This window comes from Eretmochelys imbricata, chromosome 12 (assembly GCF_965152235.1).
Source record: "Eretmochelys imbricata isolate rEreImb1 chromosome 12, rEreImb1.hap1, whole genome shotgun sequence".
Taxonomy (NCBI): domain Eukaryota; kingdom Metazoa; phylum Chordata; order Testudines; family Cheloniidae; genus Eretmochelys; species Eretmochelys imbricata.
Genome location: NC_135583.1, coordinates 35,535,397 through 35,549,426, shown reverse-complemented (window position 1 = coordinate 35,549,426; position 14,030 = coordinate 35,535,397). Strand labels below are relative to the sequence as shown.

The 14,030-nt window shown below is 40.9% G+C and overlaps 1 protein-coding gene across 4 annotated transcripts in view; it reads right to left on the bottom strand.

Annotated features, from left to right (window-relative positions):
- The window catches only part of USP10 (ubiquitin specific peptidase 10), a 74,406-nt gene extending 64,652 nt beyond the window's left edge, over positions 1–9,754 (bottom strand). For all 4 annotated transcript variants that reach the window (XM_077830714.1, XM_077830716.1, XM_077830715.1 and 1 more), the window contains exon 1: positions 9,631–9,754. In XM_077830714.1, the coding sequence (XP_077686840.1) occupies positions 9,631–9,651 (21 nt within the window). In that variant the 5' untranslated portion in view covers positions 9,652–9,754. The remainder of the gene's footprint in view (positions 1–9,630) is intronic.
- Between the last annotated feature and the right edge of the window lie 4,276 nt (positions 9,755–14,030).

The window sequence follows — 14,030 nt, the reverse complement described above, 5'->3', positions numbered from 1 at the left end:
AAATACTATAAGGAAAATTGCATGCACAGAATTACCAGAGTTCCTTTCCCCTTCATCAGGCTCATTTGCACTTGCCTGGCGGGACTGGCTAAACTGTGGAGGCGTCTCAAACAGGTCTTGGATCGTTGCATGGCTGGAGTTCCCTGCCACATCTCCTCCCACCCAGCCCTGGCTGTTCATGGCAGGAGTCTCTGTCTCAGTCTTCCAACATATCCATGGTGCTCTGCAGGATGCTGGTGGGGTCTCTGCCAAGTATGGCATGCAGTTCCTTATAGAAGTGATAGGTCTGCAGCACAGCACAAGATCTACGTGGTATTATGACAAAATTCCTTCGCCTTCACACAACATTTCTGCTGATCCTTGTCATACCCCTCCGCCTGCATCCCCCATACAACCTGCTGATAGATGTCAATGTTTCTATGGCTGGGCTGTAGCTGTGCGTGGCACAGCCTCTTTTCCTCACAGGTCCAGGAGATCCAATACTTCCTGTCTAATCCAGGCAAGAATGTGTCTAGTACCTCTCTTAGGGCTTGTTTTCACTACTGTGCTAAATTGGTGCCACTGTAATCAATGCAGCAGCGTCAATTTAGCAGGTCTGGTGAAGATGCAATAAGTCGATGGGAGAGCGCCTTCCACTGACACAGCACTAAGGCGATGTAAGTTACATTGCTCGGGGAGAGGAGGTTAAACCCCTGGTTAAACCAATTAACTTATACTGACTTAAGCAGTAGTGTAGATAAGGCCTGAGAGCATGGTTGGGCAGCTGCACACAACAAAGGTGAGCTACTAGGTGTGCTCAACAAGGCGAACAATCGTGGAAAAAAAATTTCAAAAACACAAGGAATTTAAAGAGGGAACAGTTTCCAGTCTCTAGCCCCTGGGCAGCCAAGTTTAAAAATGTGACCAGAGTGATCACTGTCGCATGGAATTGGGCATGGTGGAACATCTGTTGGTGGACAGGTAGAGTTGACAAGTCATGCAGCATCTATACTTCCACTGTGTCAACCTCAGTAGGTTGACCATGGCTCTATGCCATTCGGGAAGGTGGTTTTACTGTCTTGCTGTAAAAGGCTGCATACATCAGCTGGAGACAAACGTGAGTGTAGATACATGCACAAATAGACTGACACAAAGTGACTTACACCTACCTAACATTGTAGTGTAGAAAGCCTAACTATTTTAATGTATACAAACTGTCCACTTTTGTAACTTTCTGGCATATTAAACTCTTCCTTTATGTTTTTCTTATAGGAATTTATTTGTCTTGAGATCTTTCTAGTCCCTTTTGCACATTCCAATAAGAATGTAAGAATGGAGAGGACTAGATTTTGGAAATGTCAGACAACTCAGTTTATCATCTTTATCAAGAGTAACTTCTCTTCCACTGAATGCATTCGATGAAGTGAGCTGTAGCTCACGAAAGCTTATGCTCAAATAAATTTGTTAGTCTCTAAGGTGCCACAAGTCCTCCTTTTACTTTTTATTTTAGATAGTGATATCTAAAATGCTATTAGTGGTAAAACAGCCACAACGCTTCAAAACTATAATTCAGATTTCTGGATATTTTAATCTTACTACTGTGAAGTCAGCATAGTCCTTTTCTCCTGTGGTTTCAAATCCACTTTTAAAAAGACCTCCTAGCAAGATCTACAGTTATTTCATAAACAGCAGTACAAGAATCACTAACATTGTTACTTACACAACACTAGTTCAAGTAGTTGGAGGATACTAACTAAACTAATAAGGCTTCGGTGAATAAGAACTTTTTTTCTGATTTCATGCTTGCCAACGATCAGTATGTACAACTTTTGATTGCTCCTGAAGTATATGGGGTGTACTGAGCCTTGTGCTTAAACTGATTTTAGAAGAGTTATTTTCTGGCCTTCATTAGATGAGAAAATGCCTACAATTAATAACATTTTAAACAGTGGCTATCATGCAAAAAGTCATTATGAAGCACTGTCAAATAATATACAAAGCACGGTGTGCAAAGTCTTGCTTAAATACTTGTGGCTCCAAACTGTCACTGCAGCAACTTGTGCAGTAAGTTGATCACATTGAAGTCTTCCCAACACAATCACGATAGTCCAAAGCTGGGGTCTGTGGAGCACTTGCTGGTGGCCCACAGAAAGCCAAGTGACATATACTGCTGGCTCCTCCATATTTCCAGCTGTTAAACTGGCACAAGATACAGCTTCAAACAGGATATACTTTCCTAATAATACTTTTCCATGTAGGCAACTGCTGTAGCCACCACCAGATATTATGCCATCATGAACCAAAGGGGATGTCATCCACAGTAATGTAAAGGAACAGGAGATCAATGAGACTATCTTTGTATTAAAACGTGGGCCACACAAGCAAAGAGTCTGGCAACCTCGGCTCTGATCATAAAACTGTTGTTCCTGGTGACACTTGGGTTGGGAGAGAGATAGAGAAGGCAAGCTAGCTGACTGGAAGATTGGATTTTGTAGTGTCGATAACACACACTCTCCATTCTGATTGCTAGTCCACTCAGAGGTGATATGAAAAATGAAACCTCAGTGTGCCTTAAATTGTATTTGTGCACTGCTTAAGAAAGATTTAGAATATGAAAAAAAAGTAATAATAGGCAATGTGACAGCTACAGCCCAAAGAAGGCTTCTGACAGAAACTACATGAAGTGAAAAATCAACTGAAAGAATACTTTCAGAATAACTTAATTAGCACTCTGCACTACACTGCTTTCATGGTTGATATCAGTAACAATTCTGTGGAACCTGAGGATAACAACAAACCCCAGCAATGACACTAATCACCCTTAATGGCCTCTATATAACAACCACAGGTACTAATCATGATAACATGTTCATTATCTTTACCCTAACAAAGCAAACTTGGGGGAGTGGGCTCCTGGCAACATTACGGTATCTCAGGCACCTTAAGGTAAGCTCTTCTTTCGGAGGTGCCTTAAACCAATTTTGCTAGGGAGCTGCCTATCTAAGTAGCAGAGGTGACCACCAGAATCCAGTTTTGTTTGTGAATAAAAGACAAACTTGCCAAGACAGACTGGAACTTGGGTGACTAAGCAAATTTTACTCTTACAGTTTTACTTTTTATATTCTGAAACTGGACTATTCCTCTTCACTCTTGTATGGTTTTATTATGTACTTTATTTTTGTTGTGGCTTGTAATCCCAAGATGATGTCAGTAAAATCAGTTCTCCCCTACTACAATACAAAAATGTTTAAATTATTGTGTAAATGTTAATTTATATTTATTTTCTGTCTTAAGCTCTTTCAGTTAATGGTGGATGGGCACATAACTAATTTAAATAATTCTTTTAAAAGATTTATAACTTTAATTTGATTTTCAATACGCCTTACATTAGGATTTTACTTCAGTGAATAGTAATAGATCACACACCAGAAATTCAAACAGCAGTGGTTTACATTTTTTTTTTTTTTTTTTTTTGGAGGAGACAAGGGATGAGAGGGAGTGAGGATTTCCATTCTACAGGGTCATTATTTCTCACTTTCTTTTATTACCAGTCCAATCAGACACCACTACTACAGGCAGCATGGTCCAGTGGATAGGGCACTGGACTGGGACTCAAGAGATCCAGAGTCTACCCCCCAATTCAGCCGCTAACCTGCTGTACTACAAGTCACTTTACTGCTATATGCCTTTGTTTCCCCCTCCCTTTGTCCAGCTCATCTATTCAGACTGTAATTTTTTAAAGTTGGGCACTGTCTTTTACTGTGTCTCGCTACAGTGCCTCTCTTGGTTGAAGCCTATAAGTGCTGCTGTAAAACAAATACCATTAGGCAGGCAGCTGAAACAAATCCAACCTCCACCTTAAAATTAGGCAATTCATTTTTCGTCTCTCTCTTCACTCCACCCCATGCCCTTTCTAGAATAATTTGGTACTTTTACACCACGCAAAAATTTACAAACACCTCACTTCCCTGTGTTTGCGTTCTGCTCCCATTACCTCCTGCCTCACAAGACCGGAAGTGTGGCTGGCTCTGAATCTGTTCCTTTATTTCAGACCTGTACTGGGCTAGGCAACTGGCCAAAAAACAATTGAGGGCAGAGTAAAAGAGTGCATGTGCAGCAAAATTTCAATCCTGCAGTGCAGGATCTATGCCTTGGGGGCAAAAGAAATGCAGTAGCTTTAAAAACAAAAGTGTAAGTTTCTGGTGACCACATACTGCATTTGAAGACTTGAATAAGTTTGTATTAGTATTTTGTTAAACTGTTAAAAATAAAAGCATGATGTGGATAAACAATCTTTAAGTTTCACAATATGTAAAGATCAATGCTCTGCCTATGGCAAAACAGTAAAATACACATCACGATAACAATGGCCTTTTTTCACTAGGTACTGCTTTGGATTAAAAATTGTTTTGATGTCTGCAGAGAAACAATCACAAGGAGTTTTCAATGCCGTGATTTTCACCACAAATAAAGTTCTCTGTGAAGGATGTACAGCTTCTTTACTCTAATATGGATTGTAATAATACTGGTAAATCCATGACAAATATGTAGCTTTCAATGGGAAAAGAACTGTGAGTTAAGAGGAGATGCCCCAACTTTGTGAAATTACTGCAGTAAATTTTAAGTGATGTATGAAATGAAAAATCCTTTCCACTGTACTCAGGGAATACAGATCGCACTGCACTATTGTTGTGATTCTAGGATATTTAGCCCAGTTCCAACAAAACAATACCCTAAAAAGCATCTACCATGCACACTGTTATTGGAGGGAACTCAATCTTTTCATAATTTTTTTTTAAAATGTTTCCCCACACATTACCTTTAGAGGAAGTTTGAAAACTAGAATTTTTTATACAGAGAGCTTTCCTATAAAATTCTTCTCCTCCCTCTTTTTGAAGGCCTCCAGATCCTCTTCCCCACTTTAAAAGTATTTAAATAAACTTTTAGTACTTTTTTTCCCTTTTCCGAAGTGATAATGTTGCCCTAGCTTCATGATGTGCTGTACAGGAAGATCACAACATTCCATTCAAATGAATTAACCAAATATTCAAACTAATGGCAGCAGAGAGAGGTGCACAGGTAACAAGATACAATAGTGAACTGCAGACTGGCAATCCTTTTAAAGTTTATTATCTGAATTCCAAAATAGTTGGGCCAATCCCCAACACTTATCAAAATAAAACATAGCTACAGAATAGAAAATTATTGATTCTCGGTTAATTAAATTTTAACATATATTATGAAATTGATTCCACAACCACATCCTCCTTAGATTTACATCACTGCTTACATGATTAAGAACTACAACCAGTGTCACTTTCACAAAGTGTTATTAAACATTTATTTCCATTTCTCCTATACTACAAAATAAAAATCCACAGTAGGCTCGACAATCTTTTAAAAATGCATTCCTGAACACACAACAGAATTTTAATAAGCCCCTCCAAAACAATCTCCCAAGGATCACCCAGCCTTACCCATCTCCGTTTAAGCAAGGGAGGAAAAGAGGCCTTGCAGCATGCTCTGAAGGTTAACTAATTTGGGCTATTTCAAGCCCCAGTGAAGTAGAGAACTCCAGAATACAATGGTGATGTTAGGATGTTCCAAATAAACTAGGTATTAAGACTGCTGTACCTAATAATCAAACACACACTGCTGTGCTTCACTAGCACAATAACTCAACTAATTTTAACAAACAAATCTACATATTAGCAATAACTTTGATTTGTACAAAGTTATATCTTTTAGGTAATTTAAAACAGTATAATCCTATTATACTATTTAGACAAAATGGGAAAATAAAAGGTTCTACCCCTTGTCCCCTTCCTTCGCCCATCCCAGAAAACACTGACCCACCACTAGTAATATCACCCAAAAGGTCTGTACAGTCCTATTCACTAAAATAAGAAACTAGTAATTAAACAGGAATATGGATTTCTAATCCCAATTTTAAAATGTATCTAAATATACCATGAGGGTTTTCTACTATGAAGTACCTTTGTTCTGTACAATGTTCCTTAATCCTAAATTGTATGTTGAATGGTCACAAATAAAGCACTTCCACTAAGAAGAAAAACTGCAGTTCTAGCATGTGTAATTCTTTGTAAATGAACATCTACATTGCTGAAATGGCATTAAAGTGACAAATGACTATAATCCAATGGCCCAAGGCCAGCAAGTTCTATTACAAACAGATCTGTCTGTTTTGTATGACACAGCATGCTGCACATGTATCATAACAAATAGAAACTGAACAGCACACTTTATCTATATGCAAAAGCATTACTTCCCCCCCCCTTCAACTTTAGAATTACTTCTAACAGTTACATGATGGAGGTAGCAGTGTGTCTAAGCAACAAACAGGCTCCGTAAACTGACACTACAAAAGTCAGTAAATAAGCAAATTGCAGTAGCAATTGTAAAAAAAGGTCTCTGAACCAGTACTGTAGTCTAGACTTTTTTTTTTTTGGAAGGGGGGCAGCAAACCGAAAAAGTTACAAATTTCCTTCTAGTTACTTCTATGGCACTAAATTAATCTTGTCAAAGAACAAGCAAGCAAGCAATGATTCATCCCACTTTTGTATCCCTTTCCCCATTTAATTTGTTTTCACAAGGTTTATGCATGAAGTTTGTCATACAACTAATTCCACCTAAAAAGATAAAGAAAACAAACAGAAATAGGAGCTGTTCCTAGCATTCATGACTAGCACTGTGTATTAATACTGCCAATAAAGAAACTTCTAACATTTGCTGAAGAATGAAATTTATTTTAAGAGTAGGATTTTTTAAACTCTCTTAATGTAATATAGTTTCAAACACAGCTAATGTTAAAACAAAGCTTAATACCGGTAATAGTATACAGGACTCCAGCAGTGATGCAACAGGTTTATTTCAAGTTCTGTCTTTGAAGAGAGAAAAAAAAATCTAACAGATTTTAAATGTGCTCGGAAGTACACACCCATAAACACTCCTGTCACTCTACTATACTTAAGTGTTTGATTAAAATGATTATGAAATAGCTTGATTAAATAAAAAAGCCAAAAGTGACAAGTATATTTGAATTATATTGGGATATTCTGAAATGCATTTTGTACAGCACATTGTCAAAACTGTCATTTCAAGATACTCCTTTAAAAATATCATGTACTATCACTTTAACAGAAATAAAAATATAGTAAACATGGAATTAAAGCCCAGTGTATACACTTTCTCCATTCCATTAAAGTTCAACTCTCTGGATGATGACATTGCTCTGCTGAAAACAGACTGCATGTTTCATGGTTCCCAAAACAGTCAGAGAATCAGAAGAACTTTTCCTTGGAGACAAATATTTCTCAAACAAATTTAGTTCATAGTCACATGGAAAAATAAATGCTCTATACCTTTACTGGGTCTCTTCATGATGGTATGCACATAATGTGTTAATAAATCATCAATGTAGACTCATACTAACAGACAAGTCATATCAAAACATACTCTCACTAAAAAACCCATCACATCTACATCTAAAATTGCATTTCCACACACACCCCACCCCACGAGTATGTAAAGAACTTTTTCTCTTCAGGATCTCCTTTTGGAAAGAGCAGTCCTGAGGATAAACTCAAATTTATTTTCTCCCAAATAATATTCTCTTCCTACTTTAACATTTAAAGCATGCTATCCTAAAATACTATCACTTGCACCTACAGTGATGCCAGAATAAAAACAATATGCAAAACTGGATTATAACAGTACATGCTCATAAGAGTTTTAAGCAAACATTTAAAAAACTAGAGTATCTTCAGAAGTAATGAGTGACAGTGAATAAACAAATATCAGCAGATGAAAATTGTAAAGTGCCAAGATGATTGATTTAAAAAAAAATAAAAATCTGCAAGTTCATTTTCCGAAGGATACACAAACTTCAGTCCTGATCCTGCAAAGACTTACATGCTTCAGTTTATACAGAATAGTCACACTAACAATAGTGCTACCCACAGTTGGTTAAGTGGCCCTGAAGATACTCACTGTGAAAAGTGTATATTGGAAAAAGAGCAAAGCTGCATGTATAATCCACTTTAACTGCTACAATATAAAGGTAAATTATCAGTTGTGTGCTTTTTCTTTGCATTAAAAAAAGAGAGAGACTTAATGAACTAAGCATCAATGCAAAAAATGTCTCATTCTCCATCAAGAAAATCTGAACTTCTGTCTTTTGCACTGCACCTGCTTATTTTACTCACTTGGGGATGGGGTAGAAGGGAGTCCAAAAATCTTTAAAGCTTAACTTTGAGTTTCTCTCGATTTTCATTATGGTATATGTTGTATTCTGTTTGTTCAATATCATATTTTGATCAATCACGTGAAAAACAAAACTATATTAATTCCCATAGACTGCTTACAGACGAAATTAAAGGTAAGAAACTTTGTAACCATTATGTTTTATTATAAATATTAAAACCAGATAAACAGGCCACACAGACCAATTGCCTCCAGCACTCAAGTATAAACAAAAACAGCCATCTCAAAAATCAAGATTGACAAGAAGTATATTCTTGGCTTTAAAAAAAAAGCACAGCCATCACCATTAATTCACTACTTTTACTACACAAACACTTTGATGAATGACTTTCAGAAAAATATGCCACACAACTAATGCATTATCACGTTGCACTAAACACTTTCATTTTCTTAAAATATTTTTTCAAGAAGTAAAACAGCATATTATTATTATTTGTATTATGCTTAATCTGATCAAGCATAAAACTTCGTTTTTTAAAATACACATCTGCCAATACAGCATATTGATTCCCCAAAACTTTGATTGGGGACAAAACTTGCACACGCAAAGTGATGAATGTTCAACTTGTCCCATACAATCATTTGCTTTTTTTTTTTTTACGCCTTAGAGATTGGACCAAAGAATCAAGCCTCATGTGCTAACTTTCCTTCAAGTGCTAACTTTCTTAGCTAAGCTAAGGATTTTTCTTTCCTAGCTAAGCTAAGGATTTTTATTCCCTGCACAGATATTTTGGCTGGTTTATTACACACACATCCCAAATGCAGGATTTTTATTCCCTGCACTGATACCTTGCTTGGTTTAACACACACACACACGGGGATTTTCGCACACATCGCAGCCCATGTTAATCTCGTTACTCAGCCCTTTGCAGCATATGCACTACTGTTTGTTTGGGAAGAGGGGAAAACCCAAATTAAACCCCAAACTCCTTATTCCCTGTCCATTATAGAATCACTTCCCCTCCCCGCAAAAAGCCCATTAGCCTCCTTCCCCCCCGCGCCCCCACCCAGGCTTGGAGGGAGAAGGAATCTCAACATCTCGCAAAGGACACCTAGGAGGCCGCCCCTTCCCCGCACCAACCCGCAGTGAAACGCCTGCGATTAAGGGCCAGGGTCCCTTCTCCCCATCAGAGCAGGCAAGCATGCAGGCAGGCATGCAGGCAGGCTGGCGGGCGGGCGGCCACCCCGCCCCGGGGGGATTCAGGGCCCGCCACTCCCCTGAGGAGATTCAATGAGGCTGCAGAATCACCCTGGGCCTAGTCCTGGGCAGCATGCTTCCCCTGGGCCGGCGGGGCCAAAGAGCCCCTCTGGGCCGGGCCAGGCTCCCCCGCCACCCCCCGCCCGGCGGGCCCCGGGGCTAGGCAGTACCTGGGCGCTGTTTAAGGCCATGGCGCCCCCGCTTCAATGGGGAGCTCGGCGTCCGCTCGGCTCCTCACGCTGCTGCCCCCGCCGCCGCCATCTTCTCTCTCGCGCACACACACACCGCCGGGCGGGCAGGCGGTCACCAGGGCGCCTGCGCGCAGCTCGCCCCGCCGGCAGGGGGAAGGACTCTGCGCCTGCGCGCCGGCCGGGAAGGGGGGGGTGAGAGGGGTGGGGCCTGGAGAGTAGCTGAGCCGGCCGGGGGGGGAGAGATGAGGGACGGGGGCGGGGAGCGATGGAGCCGGCCGGGGGGCTTCGGGCCTCTCTGCGGCCCAGAGGCCTAGGCGGCCATTGATGGCAAGGGGTCCAGCCTGATCTCTCTCCCTCTGAGGGGAGCAGGATGACTACACAGGGAGCCCCCCCCCCCGCCTTCCTTCTGGGCGTGAAATTGGGCTGCAGCAAAGACAGCCTCAAAAACACCCGCCATTCCAAGTGCACGTCAATGCCAACCAGGCTGATGCGCTGCCCTTTAAGCATCACACCTGTCAGCCATTGGGCTGCCCTGAGGCACAGGTGCACAGTCCCAGCTCGCCCCTGGAGATCTGTCCCTCCCTGTAGGTAGGGTGGCCAGATGTCCCGATTTTATAGGGACAGTCCAGATTTGGGGGGCTCTTTCTTGTATTAGCGTCTGTTACTCCCCACCACCATCCCGATTTTTTACACTTGCTGTCTGGTCACCCTACGTGTGGTTGGCACATGTTCCACTGCCGGGAGAATTCTGCTTCGGTCAGGCTGACTCTGCCTTCTGCAAGGTTGCTGGCAGTGGCAAGATGTTTGTGGGTCTTAAGTTCTAGCTCAGGTCCCAGGAAGTGGCACCTCACGGCAGCCACCTTTCATTCAGTTGTATGATGGGAGCGGTTTGCCCCGCTGGAAAAACTCAGAAAGATGATGTTTCTATTAACCGCAGACTACCAATGTAGACAAGCCATTTATACACGGTATAAAATCAGTTCCTTGGTGGAGGCAATATATCTTCAACGTGTTAATAAAGAACACACACCATGTGCGTTCATAATGGCAGTACAACCAAAAGGTTGCCTCCAAGAAATTGAAGTCTTTATACTTTGGTATGTGACCAGTACTGCAATCTGCTGCAGTCTACCAATGTTTTTAGCTTTGACTTTACTGGTCAGACAATTCATTTCTAAAGCTTCCCCACCCGTACCCCAAATACAAAATGTCTTTTAAAATGTTTCAGAAGGAGTCACATCATCTACTTCACTTCTCAATGTTTTCCATGCCAGGACCCTCTGCTAATTTTACTAAAATTTTACATGGGACAGGCAGAGCGATCACAACCTCCACTATTGCCAACACTTCAGTTTTATTGAAAATCTTTTGCTTAAAGACCCCGCTAATAGAATCATTTTATTACTTGAAAATCTCAGCTTTGTTAACAAAATAAAAAGAAAGGTAAGTTTCTAAACGTCATGTCTCAGAGAAAAGTTTGACAATATGGGACCCTAAAGCCTCAAACATCAGAAAGTAAATTAAAACAACTCAAAATTTGTATTTGACAAAAAACTCAAATATTTAAGACAATCTCATGATGTCAAGGGAGCTGATTCATGCTTTTTTAATGCTTGAGGTTGGCAATACTTCAACCTCCAGGCTGAGAATCCACAGTATACTTCACTAATTAGCCCATCTGTATGATATGTTTCTTTTGCTCTATATTTGTTCTTTTAAAAAAATCTTACTGTATCCTACAAAGCTGGAGTTAGAGTCTGATGGTCAAAGAAACTATGAATGTCTTGCTATGATCAAACTTATGATTGTTTTTCAGAGAAAAGGCCATGGAGATTTTTTTTTTTTTTTTTTTGGAGAGCAGTTGAGGGGAGGGCTAAGAAAAATATAGGGGGTATAGTGAAGGAAAAGGAGACATTCATGTTGGGCTTTTCTTCTTCCTACAGATTGTGAATTTTGAGTGAGCTCACCCAATTCTCTTCCAGCTGAAATTTAAAAAAAAATCCCAATCAAAAAATAACTCTGCACTTTTTTACCGGAATAAAAGTCTGTATCACATGTAATGAGACAGATTCCAACTAGTTGGGATGAAATAAAATATCAAGCATGGAAATATCTGACTCTTAGGAATGTTTGTGATTTTGGTTTAAGCTCAAGCTGCAAATGAAAAGTGTTCCTCACCCACTTTGCTTTTGGTAACAGGGTTTACCCCAGTCTATTTAAGGTGAAGTTGCACTCAAGGCATTTTCTAACATATTGGCATTTGCAATATGAGGAAATCTCACAGCTTAATTTCTTGCCATGTCTACATTAGCAAACGTACAGCAGCCCAGCTCTGTAAGATCACTTTTGTAGCCACTCTATGCCAATAAAAGAGAGCTCTCCTGTCGACATAATAAAACCACCTAAACGAGCGGCGGTAGCTATGTCAGCGGGAGAAGCTCTCCTCCCGACATAGTACTGGGTACATGAGCGCTTATGCCGACAAAACTTATGTCACTCATGAGGGTGTTTTTTCACACCCCTGAGCGACATAAGTTTGCCAGCACAAATGGCAGTGTAGACATGGCCTTAGTGAATAATTGTTCTGGTTCTTTGGGTTTTTTTCTGTATCCTTTTTCTTGCCACACACCCTGTCTCCACCACTCTCACTCTTGTTTCTGGGAAGTGTAGCTCTTCTTTCCCAAAGTGAGAGAAGCAGAAGTATTAAAATCTTAACAAAATAGCTGTTATTGTTTTGGGCATTACATATGATAAAATAAAACACCACTGGGTGTTTAGTTTACAAAGAGAATTATGGACCACAATGCACAGGTAACTCATCTAGTTGAAGGCAGGATTCACTTCAACATAGAGCACTGCCCCCAGTAAACTGTAGTGTTGGTTAAAAAAGGCTGAATGTATAGATGGGAGTTCTACAGCAGGGTGCCACCCACATGAACTTTGGAGTATGAATTAAAAGCAGTTGTTGATGGGAGAAAACTGGGGTATGGCTAAAAAAAGTGAGGCAAGATGCAAAGCAGTCCGTCAGGCTGAGACTGATGAGAGAAAACTCCCAGAACTGAACTCAGGCCTTTAAAACATTGTAATAAGCTGATTTTGTGGGATATTTATAACAAAAGTAATGTCTGTAACTAGAGACACTCCTGCAGTGTTGTAGAATTGTGCAGTTCAAAACCTTGTGAAACCATAGTCCGAGGTTAAATCTTACAGCAAGAGTACAGAAGATTACTTTGACTGATTCCAATTCCTGGTAGGTTAGTGGAGCCCAAGTCTAACCATTCGCTAATTCAGAATGCCCATGTTGGGTGGGATCCAGAAAGGTACTTAGGTGTTGCAATACTGAACCTCACAGAGCCTAACATTTAGGCACCTAGAACATCATAGGAACAACACAGAGATCCAGAATACCAAATTAGGTGCCTAACCTCCCTATACAATGAATGAGGATAGGGGAGAAATAGGTGCCTAAGAATGCAATCCACAAAAAGCCAGTGTGGTAGGCACAGAGTCACCTAAGCTAGCCAAAGGGTCTTGGAGATGCCAACCAGAGGGTGTGTGCTATGTTTCACCCCTCTCTCTGAGATAGATGCATAAGGGCAGGTCTTCTCTTAAGTCAATCTAACTTACATCACTCAGGGGTATGAAAAAGACACCCACCCTGAGTGACCCAAGTTACAGAGACCCAAGTGCTGTCCACACCAGCCCTATGTCAGCATGAGGTGCTCTCCCACCGACATAGATTCCTCCTCTCATGGAGGTGGAGTAATGATGCAGATGGGAGAGCACTCTCCCGTCGGCCTAGAGCATCTTCACCAGATGCGCGACAGCGGTCTGCAGCACCTTCTAGCGTAGACCTGCCCTGAACTTAGTGGTCCACCCATGAATGGAAACCAGCCACTTGGAGTCAGACGGGCTTAGGCACCTAAGGTTTTCTTGCAGGAATGAGTTAGGAGCCACACAAAACAGCAAGAGGAGGAGGTGATATTACTGGCACCCACCTTATACCTTTCAGCCCAGCGGTGAGCGTACTTACCTGGCACGTGGAAGACCCAGATTCAATTCCCCCTCTCTGCCAGAGGGGGAGAAAGGATTTGAATAGGGGTCTCTCCCACCTCTCAGGAGGATTCTTTAATCACTGGGCTATGTGATATTCTAATGTGGGGTTCCCTTGATCTTCCTGTTAAAGCTATTCCACTGTGGATCAATAATGGAAGAGGGACTGGAGCAAGGTGTCCCGTCTACCAGCCCTAGCCCATGGACTACAGTCATTCTCCCTCACTCTCTTTGTCTCTGGCCCAATGACTCTTCCACTGTCAATAAATACTTAAAAATAAAAGAAGTACTAGTGGTACCTTAGAGACTAACCAATTTATTTGAGC